Here is a 16,573-nt window from a genome sequence, read left to right as displayed (position 1 = left end):
ATGGAACGTGACTCTCTGCCTTAGCTGGACCCAGATTGCAGCTGAATCATCAAAATCACTAAGAGTTGTGCTATAACCATGCAAACTTCACATATTGACCTTCAGTTGGAAAATCCCTCTGCTGCTATGTCCTTTTCACAGAAAGTAACCATTTTTTCCCTGTTACTACTGTTCTATGCAAAGGGGGATTCAGAGGAGTTATATTTTGAGAGGAACAAAGTGGGCTGTATCATGCAATTAAAACAAATCTAAAACCCCCTTATTCTCTGAATCTTGCTTTAGATATAGAATTTGAACTTCCTGGATTTACTTTTATGGAGAAATATTCTTGTCTAAGAACACAATGGTTATAACTAGCAAAATGTAGCCACTTAAAGCATGAAGTGTATTGTGTGCTTTCAATTCTTGCTAACAAGCCATGTATGTTGAATACAAGCTGTTAACATAAAAACCGAATATGTGAATTCAGAATTACTCAGAAGCCTTCAATATACTTTTGGAGCTTACAGGGGAAACATTATGACAATAATACAAGACTTTATTGTCTGATATAAAGGGGTATTAGAGCTCTTCATATAGCTTGACGAGAATTTCCTGCATCATTGCAGGGTGACTACAGAAGTTATTTCTTCTTCCTGATCCTGATGTGCCAATTTTCATGTCTTTAGTGCTGCCCTACCCCTTTGGTATATGGAAGTAGAAAGCAAAGTGGCTTTTTCACTGGAGCAGCTCAGCCTGTACCAGGAGACAAAAGCAATGTGAAAAATTATCTCAAATACAAATATGTTTAACCTGGGTCAAAGGAAAACCAAATTCTCCCAGCCGCCGGCACCCTAGTGGAACAAAGTGCTATTTAACAACAGCTTTCTCACATAGAAACTCTAATTTTTACAGTATCATTTGTGACAATAGGTGCTAAGCAGGCATACAGACCATGGTCTGAGCAGTATTTTGCAGCTGTTGTCATAGTTGCCTGCATAGGTAGAGAAGGTTATTTGGCCCGGATAGTTTTGGGGAGCCTAATCCTTGTGGATTTGGACTACTCTAACTAAAACTGGGGGCAGAATTTACTAGTGGTAAACACAAGAAGTAGGGAGGATAATAGAGAGCTGTGAGGCAGACCATGCGTGTGTAGCAGAGATGAGCTTATAGAAGTTATTAAATAACCTGAAGAATCAACAGTAGCTCTGCCAAAGTGCTGTACAGTTTGATGACTGCGGAAGAGAGAAAACTTGATGCTCCCTTTACAGTGCCTGGGGAGAGCCAAAAGTCCCTGAAGACAGTTCAAGTTTCTCAGTGAGACGAGCAGGGATTTGTCTGAAGTCACAGTGTTGGATGTGTGCCATTAGTAGATGTTAAATATGAAACTGTTTCTTAAATCCCAACCTTTGGTCAGCTTACTCAGGCTTCAGTAAAGTACTTGACTTTTCTGAAGAGCCACAGCTATGACCCTGAAAAGAAACACTCTTTTCTTCCACACTACCAAACAGGAATAGCTCTTTGGTGAGCTGAAAGGTAGTGTTTTTTATGTAGTGTAGCTTGGTGATTTGAAATCCCCCCAGGACTGCAGTTGCATCTGCAGACTCCATTTCTGCATCCCAGGAAATGGGGTTTTTTTACCATCCTGGGCTCTCATGGGAGACGAGACTCTACATCCATCCTGATGAATTTGCCAATATGTATAAAAGTTAAGACTCACTGGATGAAAGAATAGGTGTACAACAGCAAGGATGAGTGTAGAATCTGGGACAGACACCTAATACAGACTGGGAACTTGAAATCCAGCTTCTGCTCCAAGGTCAACATTTAAATTTTACAATAAAAGCCCATGAGGCCAGCCCAGCATGCAGGGATTTCAGTAACACTGATACACAACTAACACAAAAAATGTGGCATGCATGGATTTATGTGTAAGGGTGTGTAAACATGTTGAGTGGGAGTTTTGAGGACACTTCTGAACCTATTTCTACTTAAGTTTCACCAAATGCATTTAAGTGCTTATGTTTTCCAGCAGCACTTGGATGTGAACTAATGTTCAAATATGATCGATAATGACCTTGGGACTCAGATCCAGCATTCATCAATCTGAAAATAGATAGCCTGAGTTTCTTACAGTCCTGAGACTGTTTTGCTAAATAAAAATATCAAACAATTTTATCTTTTAATCAACAGCCCAGACATATACTAATAAAATTGTATTGACAATCAATTTTCATTTTGGAGTATTCAGATGGGGAAATAAACACAGTTGTAATGAAATCTACCAAGCACCAAAAGCCATACACTTTTACACTGCTATTTTCTGTGCTGGTAGAAATCTGTAATTGCTTCCCTGACTCTAGAGGCAGAATTAACACTTAAAATGGAGTAACTCAAAGGAGAATCCAAGCTGTGATTTTTCTCTTTTAAAGCCGATTTGTGTTTAATTTGCAAATACCATTGATGCTAATTTACTCCTCATTTTGCCTTGGCATTTCTAAAAATAGGGGATGACAACTGCAAATTCAGGTAAGGATATTAATTCAAAATCTCAAATACAGAGCTCAAAGAGAGCAGTGCTCACGTGAAATAGCTTATGCTAGCTTTTGCATAAGGTTGTTCATCAGACTGTCTCCTGCCCTATGTTCAAATGGCATTTACAGTTTTCATTATGAGTAAGAAAAAGAGAGGGGAAATTACGTCTCCAAAAGGGAGCAAAACTGCATTTCTTTTCTAACATACTGCATCACAGATTCACATCTGTTTTACTTGCACAGGTCTACAATTTACTGAGAAAATAAAAGAGAAAAATAAAATCAGAGCAAATGGAAAACTCAACCCTATAGCACATCTAAGAGCCCAGACCATCGCCTGGAAACTAAAAGCAAGGCACTGTGATCCAAATCTTTCAAAACAGGAACAGCCATCACAGAGACTTAACTGGACTGCAGAAAGAGGTAGTTGATTGTTGGGTTTTTTAGTTGTTTGTTTCTATTTGTTTTGAAAGTATCTTCTGAAAAGAACTACAAGACATTGACAAGCTTTTCCGTGATGTCACTGTTAAACATCAGACGTCCATGGAATGGCAATTTTACTTCTGTTTTTAAGAAAATGTTATCCTCAAATAATATTTAGAGTGCCCAGGAGATGTTGTTCTCTTCCCAGGTGTGCAAGGCTGCTTTCATAAATGCATTGTCCTTAGCCCTTAGTGCAGCACTTGCGTCAGGGGCTAGAGGGTTTTGGAACAGGTTGACAACACCCTTTCAGATCTATGTCAGGTCTGCTCTCTTACTGCTTTGTCCCTGCTTGAAAATTTCATGTTACATTACTCTATGCAATTTCTTCAGCAATTACCTTTCCCCTTTATTTTCCTTTGACAAGGAACCAGCTCTCCTTAGTCTCAGAGAGCTGGACAGTGGCAGTAGAAGAGGAAAGATTGCTTCTCCTCTTCTCTGACTGTACTGTTCAACCTTGCAGCTACTAAGCATAATTTCATAGAGTAATACAGATTTGAAAGGACATCCAAAGGTCATCTGGTCCAAAAGGCAACTCAAAGCAGGGCTTAGATCACCCTCGCTCAGGGTCTTTTCTAGTTGTGTTTTTGATATTTCCAGGCATGGAGACCCCACAACCTCTCTGGGTAACCTGCTCCAGTACTTATCTACCCTTCAGGTGTAAAAATTATCTTTAATCTTTATGCCCAATATCCATCTCCCCAGATCTTTTCTGCATGTAAAGTTACCAATATTATGTTTAGTCTTATGTTAGGTTTAATATTGTTTAGAATAATATTAATTGTAATTAATTAATTAATTAATTGTAAAAGCATGCAATAAAAGGAGAGTGGACTCAGTGATTCAGGATCTTCCTTTCAGTCTTGTCTATGAGTGGGATTCAGTTAGCAGATTTAGATACATGGATTTAGAAGTTCATAAATATGGATCTGCATGTGAACTAGGTGTCTAAATTCCAACTGCAGTCAATGGGGATCTAGGATGGGATTCAGTTGCCCCTATATAAGCTTTTAATACAATTTGAAATGCCCTCAAGCATCCTGCCCCAGAAGGGCATGTCTCCCATAGATCATATGCTACCTCTGTCAGGCCTGCATAGGTGTTTCCCTTACCCTAGAGAATCTGAAATGAAGCCAAACACCTATGGGCAGTGCTATAGGAATAGTTCATACACATAATTGTATGGACTAGAGAAATAGGACAAAGCATGAATTTCCAACAATGTCTACATTGGATGCTTGTGTTACAACAATGAATAGAGTGTGAACCCCTTCCTTATCATCTCCCCATTTTGGCAGTAGTGTGCTTAAAAGTTCAAGCAAAAAAAGAAGACACAGCAAACTTTCAGCTTTATGTAGTATACTAGTTTTGCCAACTGTTTTTTCAATAACAAAGTCACAAGCAGGATCCATCCAAAGGGCATGTGACAAGTCATTTCTGTTCTCTGCACACGTACACGTGAAAGGAAAATTACCTAATAATTTCAGTTATTATCCCTCAGGATTACTTCATAGGACATATTTTTCACATTTCTATTGTGCCATTAATCTTTATCCTGTGCCTTCTGCAGAAACTTCTTTTTTCCTCCCACAAAGGCTGTCAGGCTTCTGCTCTCCAAGGGGTCACAGATTGCCCACAGAAACACCAAACATTCCACAGAAACAGGAAACCAGGCTTCCTCAGTGAGCTTTGAAACACCAAAACCTGTTTCCTTTCTACAAAAATAAAACCTATCAGGGTGTCCTCTGGGTAGTCTCACTGTGTGAGCAGCAACTCTGGAGGAAGGAGAAGCTACAGGATTTCTTGCTTGGAAAATAAATGTGAGATAACTTGTAACATTTATACCAGCAGAATGAAGGAGATAATCTTCTTGCTGCTCCTACTGCACTTAGAGAGTGGCAGCACTGGATTTAAAACTCCAGAAAAGCTCTGGCCCACAGGTCAGGGTAGTGAAACCTGGACAAGTCACTCAGACTTGACTCCATCTCTGGACACAATTGTGCGGTCGCCCCATTCTGAGATCCAAGCTGCTGAAGAGAGTGCCTCCCAGGGACCTCCTTTTGCATCTTCAGGCAAGACTCTGGGAATGAAAGTGACAAAAAGCTCTAATTCTACAACCTCTATCCCAGCAAGCCAGTCAAATGGACACAGTGATGGTGACTCTGATGAAGATAAGATTGGAAGTTCACCTAGCAGCAAAGGGGCATCTCTCCAGAACAATGCTAGAGAGGTCCCTCTCCAGCAAGAGGCCACTACAAGCCAGGATACAGCTACAGGGAACAGATCTCTCAAGCAGTCATCCCACAGCACTGGTATTAACAGTACCCAGCAGGATGCCAATCCCAAAACATCTGACTTTGAAACTACCAGGGGAAAGTAAGGAAAGTTACTTATCTTTTCTTTTCACCTATGTACTGCTTAGGAATGGTTATTTTCCTGGTCCCAGTGCAAAAATTAGTAAAAGTTCTAGTAATTTTAGTAAAATTTCTTTCTGAGATTAAAAAAGACCATCTAAAACAAGCAAGGAACCAAACCTGCAGTATTTACTCAGTCAAAGCCATACAGTTGTAACAGAGTAAATGCTGTAATATTTTATTCCTCAGGGTAGTTATCTCAAAACCAATGGGAAAGTCATTATCACATACGGGTGGGAAAGGTTTTTTCCTTTCTTTTTTTGTGGGTAAAAGAAATTTCAAATGTAATTTTTAATTTGGAATTTATTAAAGGGTTGTGTTTGTAAGCTTCTCCACTAAATTAAAAATACAAGCAATTATGTGAACAAAATCTGTCTGACAATTTAAAATGCCTTATTCTTTGATAAAAACTTATGCAAGGTGGTGTTGCAGTTGAATGTGCATTCAAAACTGTATATCTGGATACATAATAGTTATGCATAACAGTATGTCAGATTGCACTCTCTGGTTTTATAGCTCTGGAACACTCAATTATTTTCTTTGTTCCCCAGCGTCTTCAGTTCTCAATGGGGATGTTAATACTGACTTTGGAGGTGTTGCAAGGTTCACTTAATTGCTGGTATATAGTCAGATGCTGATAGAAATTGGAAGACACAAGGGATTAGTTGTTTCCACAGTATTTCTAGAGAGTGGGCTTTCAGAATATAAATTTCTTCTTGTGATAATACTTGCCCAAGTGTTAGCATCCAAAAGGAGGACGAACTCTCCCTTAGATTCATACAAAAGTGAATAAATCCACCCTCAGAAATACTCATACAACTATCTTGTGGTGTGTGGTTGTGAGTTAATGTTCCTTCAACTCAAAGAAAAGATTCCCATTGACCTGAGCATCTTTTTGATCGTGCATAACTGAAATTGTGTGCAAAGACCCAAAGGAAAGGAGTCTTTTGTCTTAGCCTGGAAGGGGTACCAGAATAAGGATTTGAGTTTTTCAGATAGTTTTCCTGGCATAGTCATTCAGTTGTCTGTTACAACACCTTACTATAGCATTCAACAGGGTGTCCAAGTGAACCTAAGTTAAAAGGGTTCTCCTTGTATGTGGGAGCTGATAACTTCATTTCCATTAAAACATGCTAATCTTCAAGTCTTTAGCTTTCTCAATTTTGTCAAGAAAAGCATTCCAGTGAAATTCAGAAAAACTCTTGTGAGTTGTCAGGTATTGTTTCGACCTTCTACATAAGCTATAAGTATAGAAAGCAAAAAATTAGTCTCTGGTGAACAAGGTCCCGTATCTTATCACAATGGGATGTGATTGCAACTGCAGAGGTAAAATCAGCAAATCTTGTATTAGCTAGGACCTTATTTCCTGTGTGGCCAAGGAGAAGCCCACTGTGCAACATGCATAAAGGTCTTTTTTTTTGTTGTTGGGGTTTTTTCTGAGGCCATTAAATAAGTTAGAGCTAAAGCTAGGACTGCATATCAAAGTTACAGGAGTGTGCAACAGCATGAAACCCCAGCATAAAGCAGAGTGCTGAATCATCATTCTCTCAAACTATTGGGCTACATGGCCTCTTGTCTAGCAAAAGTCTACAGCTCTACAGTTCTGGCTTGATCATTTTCACATTGAGGTTGTTGCATTGCAAGCCTTGTCTTCCTACCTCATATGAATATTTTTACAGTCAACTAAGGTGATTTGAGCTTTTCTTCTAGTTTTGCTGCTGACCTGAATGGTGACTTAAGTAAGTCACTTCATTATTCAGTCTTCCTTTCCCTATGATGTAGACATGGATGAATAATAAAGTTGCTTGTGGCTGGGGTTTTTTTTCAGTAAAGTAATGAAAAAAATGCCAAGTAGTGTTCTCAATGCTACCAATCACTGCTGTGGAACACCTGGAAAGCTACTGCTGGGAAACCATGCATAAGAAGGCAGCTTTTTTATTTATTTTATACAGGGGTTATTAATTTCTAGCATATGTTTACTTAAAAAAAAATACATCTTTATTGCAAATAAAATTAAAGAAATGCTGTAAAAATTCCAATAAAGACATACAGCTTTCTTTAAGCTTTACTCATTTAATGCCTGAGCACAACCTCAATGAGTCAACAGCAGAGTTTACAGTTGTTAAACCTGTACTACCTCTGAGGAAATTTGGAAGCACAATTTCCTTTTTGGTTTTATGTTGAATTCAAGTTATAAAACTCTTGAGTTATAGTCTGTATTCCAAGCTGAATTTTTGAGTGACCTTGTAGGAACTGCATGACCCTCTAATCCCTTATGGCAAGCCATTGTGATAATGTACATGCAGAGATGCTGATGTTAGGAGGCTGCTTATAGAGAGAACAATAGAGAGAGGTCAGGGAGAGACAAGAGGAAGGAAAACAAAACAAGAATTAGATTTAAAAAAAAACAAAAAACATTTGCAATGAAAAAAATAGGAATACATATACTTCATTTCAGAGTCTTCACAGCTGTCAGATTACCCACAAATTTCAAAATGTGCCCATTGTAGGAAATTAATTACCCAAATACCCTTTATGAAGGAGGTCATCTGCCTTACAGGCTTAATTATAAAGATTATTCCCTTGTTATCTCTACTCTAGATTTTCTGAGGACAATATTATGTACACATATCACATACATACTAGAACTAGATTAGAAAAAAGTTAATCTAGTTCATTTTATTTTTGCAAAAATTCTCTCACCTGATGGGGAATGCAGTCAGAAGAGCTAAAGGCTCCAGATTCAAAATGTTGCTGTTAATAAGGCAAAGCCTGGCTTTGAGACTCTCTGTATCACATCCCAATATGGTATTTTAAGCGCTGTATATTCAGCACACCCTTAAAAACACTAAACTCTTCCTTATTCTTCACTGGAATGAAAATGCAATTAAATCCTGCTCTTTCACAGTGAAGTGGAACAATTTTATAGTTAACCTTAGAATAGGTACAGGAGGACACGATTTATAGATTTTGTAGCTACCTGCTCTCAGACTACTTCAGAAGAGTGGTTTCTCTGGTGAGGTATCCCCTCTTCTGGAAAAGCCTGTACCCAAGCTTTCAGAAGGTAAGGAAGCCATAGAAATAAAATCTGCAATGGCTTCAGCTGAGGAAAAATTCCTCTCGTCACTCCTAGTAGTGAATTTGAAATGTAAGACCCGTGTATCTAAAAAAAAAACTAACAGAAAACAAAACCAACCAAACAAACCCAAACAAAAAAAAACAACAACATATTTTTTTATTTCTACCTGTCTCCAAATTTTCATTTCTAATATCCAAATTGGAGATGTGCTTCTGAAAGCCAAGCAACAGAGGGAGAGTTTTTCCAAATTAAATGTGAGCACCAATTTGGTATGAAAGAAAATTGATTATACATTCTTTTCAATTGAGTTCATGTAAGATACATCTCTTTTATCCTGTGGAGGGAGAAAATTGCAGTATTTAGTGGTATGAAGCAGCTTAAATAACAGTGGTTCTATGGAGCAAATCTGAAGCTGAGCCCTGAAACTAGCACACTCATCTTTCCATTCTGAATCTGATTTTATTAATTATTATTCAAGGCAGCTCTTGAATATGAGACATTCATTCAGGCTGTAAATTAACCACACTGTCTCCACATTGTTGGATGGCTCTACATTACTCTTTTCCCTTAGTATGTATATATTACACATTTTTGAATTACTGTGAATCCACTGAGGGTCTTCATAGACTTTCCCCACCGTTACCTTGGGTAGTGTTGAGGTGACACTATTTTATTACAAAGCACAGAAAGGTTTAATAAAGTCAGCACCAGGGACAGATTTGCCTAGTTGTCACATGTGGTAGGAGTGCTGAAATATTTCATTTTCATGACCAGAACTCTGCATTTCTCCCAGGAAATTACTTTTGCCTGTATCAGCTTGGTAGAGTTTCTAGTGTAATGACAAATTAAAAAGAATGGTTAAGCTCAACATATCGTTCAAATACACAAGACATGTGGAAACCTGATTTAATTGCCTTGTAAATGCAAGGTTCACAGTCTCTTCTGATCATGTCACTGAGCAAACAGGACAGTTCTTGAATTGATTTATTGAGCCATTGCATCACTGTGCATTTAAAATAAATGAAATCACACATGGCTTAGGTTTCTGCCTCACTTTGTATATCCACTGTGACCCGGAAGGAGCAACCTCTTACACTGGTACTTAGGTTGCCTTGGTGGCCAAGTGTCAGAGGATGTTTGACAAGCAGTGCTTGCTTTGTCCTCACAACGTTGTATTCAAGTCATGGCCTTTGCAATGAGCCTCTCCTCTCCAGCAGCACCTTGAATATACTTCTGATGCTTGGCTATAAACCCACAATCTAATTTTCTTACACATGCTCAATGCAGTGTTTTTCCCACTGCAAGCCTAAAAACCAAAGCAAATTGTTCATCCAGGCACTGGAATTCACTAATTAATTGCTATTTCAGAATAAATGGGGCAATGGACATCATTATGCAGTTCCATAATGATACACATAACATGGTACCAAGAAAATGTAACCATGCAAAGAGAATTTTAACACAAGCATTTAGAGATTAGTGCTGCCTTCTGCTGGGCACAGGAGTAGAACAGTTAACGGTGGTTGAGGCTGCTGGTGTGATGTAGCAAAACACATTAAGGCATTGTGCAGATTGGGTACTTCTACACACTGTGCAGCAGTTCTGATGTAGGACAAGAGTTGCACCAGGTCTGTGTGATTCATAAACTTTTTGTTTACCTCACTGCTATCATACCCATGCATTGATTAAATCTTCTCCACTGTTGATGTCCCATGCACAGAAAGAATTACAGGATCTGTTTGATCCAATGTAGTTGCCACTTTTCAAGCAGTTCTGCTTCCTGAGCGGGAAGGAGTCATTGCAGAAGATGGTTTACCCAGCTTGCTCTGCCTCCCAGACATACCCTGTAGGATGTTTTGTCTTTCAGGCAGAGAAGAAATGGTAAACACATATTCATAAATTCTGAAGTGTAGGTGATGAAATAAGAATTTGAGAAAACTAGACACAATTCAGGAATGAACAAACACCAAAGTTTCAGTTTTCTGAGACAGCCTTTCAGCAATGATGGCAAGGCAGAGCCATGATAGGCTGCTTTCAGTAGCATGGGAAACATAGCACTGGGAAGAAAAAAAGTCCCATCTCCACCCAGGATGCTTTGGAGACACTCACAAGATGCTTAAAAAAGACAAAAATCCCCACTATCTTTTTCTATTAGCTTCCTCAGATCCTGGTTATAGTTTTTCTCTGATCAAATTCGGGTAAGACACTACTATACAGATTACTTCCGAAATATGTTAATGAATATAATAAAGGTTTCCATTAATTTCATTATACCAACTATTGCATTAATGTTCTTTTTTATCTTTGCTCTTGCTCTATGTTTCATCTGCTATGGTAAAAGTGAGGATTAGGAACAAACTGTTTTCCAACCCTACTAATGTCTCCCCCCTGCACTGCACAGATTAAGATTACTGGAACAAACTGGACACAAATTAGGATTTACCTCTCAGGCACTGCAAACATTTGACTCACTTGCAGCATGACATTTAAAGTACACCAGAAATATCTGCTCAAGTCTTGACAGAAAATATGCATTCTTACAAATCTGAATGTAATTGTCTTTTTAGAAAATTGACACTAATTCCTAGAATAGACATGGCAAGGAAAAGAACAGCAGCAAGGTGTCCACACATGTCTTAGAAAGCCATTATCTCTGTGGCAAATTAAAGAATGCAAGTGTTTCAAAAGACGATTTTTCTGCCAAATCCTTAGGCATCTGTTCTGTATTACTCTCCTGTTAAGTAACACCATAGGTCATGAGGAAAATCACCTTGAATTTCCTGAACTTCAGCTCAGATCCTTTTTTGTTCTAGGGCCCCCCAAGAAATCAATCAGTGACAGCATAAAGACACAGCTCTGCATCAGTAAGTGGCAAATGAGGTACAAAGCAACTGGCAAGGCATTTAACCATTTAATGAAGCTAAATAAGGAAACAGAAGCTGTCCAAAACTACACTGTAGACAGATTAAAGAACAACTTTCACTCCTAGAATTGAGATGGATCTTCTTTCTTAATATTTTCGTTTCGTCACTTATAAAGGCTTTCCCCTCCTCCCCTCCCCCCTTTTTTTTTTTTAAAATGTGTTCTCAAAGTGCAGAAGCCATACCAGTGAAAACCAGTTCCACTGAAGGTCATCAGAGAAGCAGTGACAGTAAACTAGACCAGAGCTAGCTTAATGAATTTCATACTCTAGGTCAATTAGATGATGAAAAATAAGTTTATATTCCAGACAGAAAAATGTAGAATTAAGATCCTGGCTGATTTTCAAAGCAGATTAATGGTTATCTTCTGAAAAGTCTAACTTCCATATTTGGGAAAGTTTTATTATTTTGAAGGACTCCAAACAGAGAAAGGGAGAGAAGGTCTGGAAGAACTGATCTGGTTCACAACAGGACAACTTTTTAAATGTTACAATAGATCAGCAAAGCAGTAGATAAGTGGAAATAGTGAATTAATTTTTGCAGCACAAGGTAGGACACATGATTGGTCACAACAGTAAATCAAAACTTGGATGAGACAAAGAGACTACTCACAGTCCAAGGCTTCAACACTGTACATACAAAAAAAGGAAATGAAAGATGAGACTCGAAATTGTGTTTTGTAATAGGCAGGACAAAATGTCAGGACCCTGAATCCTGAAAAAAGAACATGAAACCATTGGTATGGTTCCCCCCACCTGATACTTCAGTGTCAACAAGTCAGCTGTTTCTCAGGCTTAAAAACATATCCTATAACATATTTTAACACTACATACTGTATTATATGGCATATCAAATGCTCTTGTCAGAAGTTGTGCTGGTTTTCCATTTCAATCAGCATGTAAAGGAGATTTCTCAATTTGATTTGTTATAGTCAGTCCGTGGTAAGTACTGAATTTTTACTGCATCTGTGGCTAGTAGATTCATACATTTCAAAACAAAGGAGGCTGGGCAGTGAACCTAAAAATATTAAACAATTTTGATTTAGATTTATAATTTCTGTTTGAACCAGAACTTCTAATCTCAAAAGATGTCTGAGGCTCATATAAAGGTATAGAATTTATGACTAGTATCAAAAAGGTGAGAGGTCTCTGTAGTCACCTAGTTGACTTGAAAGAAAGTTGCTAAAACTAAACTCTGGAGTCTCATACAATAGCAAAAAAAACAAACCCATTCAGGGTTCTTTCTGTCCCTATAATGAGGGCTTACATGATGTCAGTCAACATTCTTTCCCATCAGCCAAACTTGGCAGGATGTTTAAAGCAAACTGAAAATATACTACAGTGATGTACTTTTATATAACCTAAATTCAGGATCTGTACCTGTCTCTATCTGTTTTTATATATTAATGCACTTAATCTACTGTATTCAGAAGAAAAATCATATCACCCAGGGGAGATATGATTATATACATATATATACATATATACATAAGTGAAGATCACAGTTTCATGGAACTATAGGATCAATCAGGTTGGAAGGAACCTCTAGAAGTCTCTAGTCCAACCTCCTGCCCACAGCTGGGCCAGGTATGAGATAAGACCAGGTTGCTTGGGGCTTGATCCACACTCTGAGCTCATTATTGCTCATTTTCCCTGAGCCCTGCTCCAGACCCTAGGTGTCCTCATGGGAAACAAGTTTATAACATGCAGTCTGAACCTTTCTTGTTTCAATTTGGGCCTGTTGTCTCTCATTCTCCTGCCATATACTGCTGGGAAGAGCCTAGATCCAGCTTCTCAGTAGCTTCCCTGTAGGGGCTGGTGTGGCTGCTGCTAGGTACCCTCAAAGCCCTCCCTTTCCCAACCTGAACAAGCCCCATTCTCTCAGCTTCTCCTTGTAAGGCATCCACTGGCTCCAAAAGCTTGTAGACTCTCTCTCCATCCCCTTTGCCGAGATGTAAAGAACGATACAAAAGGAACACAGGTGTAGAATTGAGGTTAGTATTTCATAAACTGTTCTGTGAAATACCGATGCACTGCACACAATGTGAATGAGGCACAACCACCAAGCCACGCACAGACTTTAGCGATGGCTGCAGCTCTGGGCCCTTTTGTATTCCTTCAGCAACACAATAATCTCATTTTTATGATTCAGTGATGTTCTGCTGGACTGATTCAATAGCATTTCTATTAAAAGCCAGGTAATCTAATTTACTCACCGATAAAAATAACTCATTTTCAGATACAATATGAAAGGGACAGAACAAAATCTACACCCCTTGTGGCCCAGCTGCCACTGGTGTTCCTGTCATGTGGCTTTAGGACCATTTACAAGCATTTGATCTTAAAAGCAAGTGGAAGCAGTCTGTACAGCTATACCTGGTACTCTGTAGCTGGCAGTTTTTGTGAGGGTCCATTCGGGTTTTTCTTGGCAATGTACCTAAATAACATTTTACCATGGAAATGTGCCATGGAAGGGCAGACTCATTAAACTTCCACTAACTCTCACACTCAGGACATTTTTTTTTAAAATATTTTTAAAATTTATTTTGGTGTCAGTGTAAATTGTGCTTTGCTTTTCAGCAACGTGGGGTACCACAGCTTCAGGAGGAGCAGTTCAAAGTCCGTTGAAGTTAAATGGAAACGTTCCCATTGGCTGTGACCGTACTCAGGACAATCTTGTTACAGAATCATAGAACTGGTGGCGGACAGACAGACAGACAAGGGATGGCGGACAGACAGACAGACCTCGGAGTGGCGGACAGACAGACACACAGATACCGCCCGGGAGCGCCGGGCGCCTTCCCGGCCAGAGCAGCTTTCCCACCTCTGCGGGCAGCGGCCGCCACCTGCCGGCACTGCCGGGCACACGCACACACACGCACACACACCGTGGTGCCTCCCGGGCACACGTACACACACAGACACACCGTGGTACCTCACGGGCACACACACAGACACACTGTGGTGCTGAGGGTAACGTGAGCTGCTGAGAATGAGTCAGCTGAACGCAGGGAAACAAGACAATAATCTGTTTTACTCTCTCAGTAATAAGTGTTTTTTTTCCAGGGAAACACATGTATTATTGGTACACAGTCATGTAACAGGGCACTGGGATCGCTGCCACGGAGGGCACAGTGTGGGCAGTCAGTCCTTGTTTGCCCCAAAACTGCTTCTGTTTCACACTTGCCTCCTGGCTGCCTCCTTTCTATTGTTGGGCCAGTCCTGGAAATGAAGAAATGCTTCATGGAAATGGTTTATCTGCAGAAAAAGACACAGGAATGGTATAAGCAGAAAGAAGAAAACTTTTCAGAGAGAATATTAACACAAGATCTGAACAAGCTGTACAAGAGATGTAAAATACCAAAAGCTAAAGATAGGCTTAAAGGCACCATCTGCATCCCAGTAGTGCCCTGCTGGTTACAGGTGCTCAGCTCCAGCCACTTGGGCAGGCTCCATGGCCCATTAGCTACTTTGGTCTTTGAATTCACAGTGGCCACAAAACCCAGAGGGCTGAGGCCTCCCAGGGCTGTGGTGCAGACATGCTTATTGCTTGCAAAAGAAGCAAACGCTACTCTTTGTACAATGCCCTGCTTCTCAGATATGAACAAACTGCATTTGATGCAGAGTTGGGGCAGCAGTATTTTAATTCAAGCTGGAAATACTGCTGCAAGTATCATAAGCAAAGAGGCTATTTCAAAGGCCTGAGAACTGGGAGGTTCTCTCCCACACCTTGCTACCAATGAGCTTTCTGGGCCAATACATGCAAGAGGAGGATGAAATCCAACACATGGGCTTTATGCCAGCTGGGGACTTACACCACTCTCCCCAGGCTGGATTTCTGTTGTATGTTGGGAGGATTTTGTTTTGTTTTTAAATACAGCTTTCCTGATTGAAATCAGGCTCAATGCAGCTCTCAACAAAATCTGCATGTTAGAAGCCTGTGTTGTTCATCTGGAAGATATTATTCCAAGGAGGCTAGAGAGGATTTTCAGGTTTAAAGTCCTGTTATGCAAATCAGTTGCCTTCTGTTTTGCCTTTGCATTAACACAGCCTGTCACAGTTCCTTTGCCACGCTTCATCTTCTATGTCCAAATCTACATTTTTTCAGACAATTTGATTTCAAAATTATATTTACATTCTTAACATCTCTTAATGAGCTTATTTCATTGGTAGCATAAACCTAATTATGAGTCACACCAGGGGCTCTTTTGCTGTGAATATTTCCTCCAGTTTAGCCTGATCAAAGATTGCTGGGCCATGTGAGAACCACAGCTTCAGACATTGCACTCATGTAGTTTAAGAACGAGTTAAATATTTTAAATAGAAAAAATCTGCTCAAGTTGAATTATATTTAAGGCAGAGACCAGAATCTGAGTTCAGACCATCTTTAGAAACTATGAGCAGCCCTTAACTGATATATTTGGGATGTATTGTACTGTTTTTTTTCCTTTGGAGGGCATCTCCAAATGGGCAAGTTCCAATAGGTACTACCTTAAACTACCCACCCTCACTAATAATAGTAATAAGTGAATTTACTTTATGAATTTTTAAAAGTAGATTGCCTTTTTACACTGGACTCTTTGTGTTCAGGGATTTAATGTATTTTATAACTGGTTTTTATGCCTGTTTTCATTCCTTTATTTTCTCATTGATCTCACTTGCTCAGATGTAAAATGGAACCCAATTACCAAAAATTATACCCCAACCATACACACTGCAGAAAATGTTGTCACTGACAACATAGCTCTTTGTCTTCTGTTTAATCTCTTTCTCTGGTGAGCTATCAGGTCTGCGTACAAGGGTATAGCACAGGCTAGGGAACCACCAGCTCAAGTCCCAGCCTCACCACTGGCTCATTGTAGCCCAGATTTTAAAATCTGGGTGCTTCATTTGCCGAGGTGGTAAGTTTAGCACCCAGCTGCCCAAGGTGTTAGCTCTCAGTTCCACACTTTCTAGACAGCTTATGTGCAACAGTAAGAGAGGGGTAGTGCTGCATAACAGATTGAGATGTTGCTCTCACTTCAGATGTCTTCTGATCAGTCTTCATACGCCATCAGTTGATTGCTGAGAGTTATGGAGGAATTTAGATGTTTATGTTCTCTATAATGAGTTTAAATCATAATCAAGCCGCCATCCTTAGAGCTCCTCCTGAATAGATGACTGTCAG

The 16,573-nt window shown here is 39.5% G+C and overlaps 1 protein-coding gene across 1 annotated transcript in view; it reads left to right on the top strand.

The window, feature by feature from the left end:
• Positions 1–4,845: 4,845 nt before the first annotated feature.
• The window catches only part of MMRN1 (multimerin 1), a 39,508-nt gene continuing 27,780 nt past the window's right edge, over positions 4,846–16,573 (top strand). Inside the window, exon 1 of the mRNA XM_009995867.1 lies at positions 4,846–5,369. Coding sequence (XP_009994169.1) covers positions 4,846–5,369 — 524 coding nt within the window. The remainder of the gene's footprint in view (positions 5,370–16,573) is intronic.

Source organism: Chaetura pelagica, unplaced genomic scaffold (genome assembly GCF_000747805.2).
Source record: "Chaetura pelagica isolate M959 unplaced genomic scaffold, ChaPel_1.0 scaffold142, whole genome shotgun sequence".
In the NCBI taxonomy this organism is placed as follows: Eukaryota; Metazoa; Chordata; class Aves; order Apodiformes; family Apodidae; genus Chaetura; species Chaetura pelagica.
Note: the sequence above shows the minus strand (reverse complement) of the source record. Positions and strands in the feature narration are given on the sequence as shown.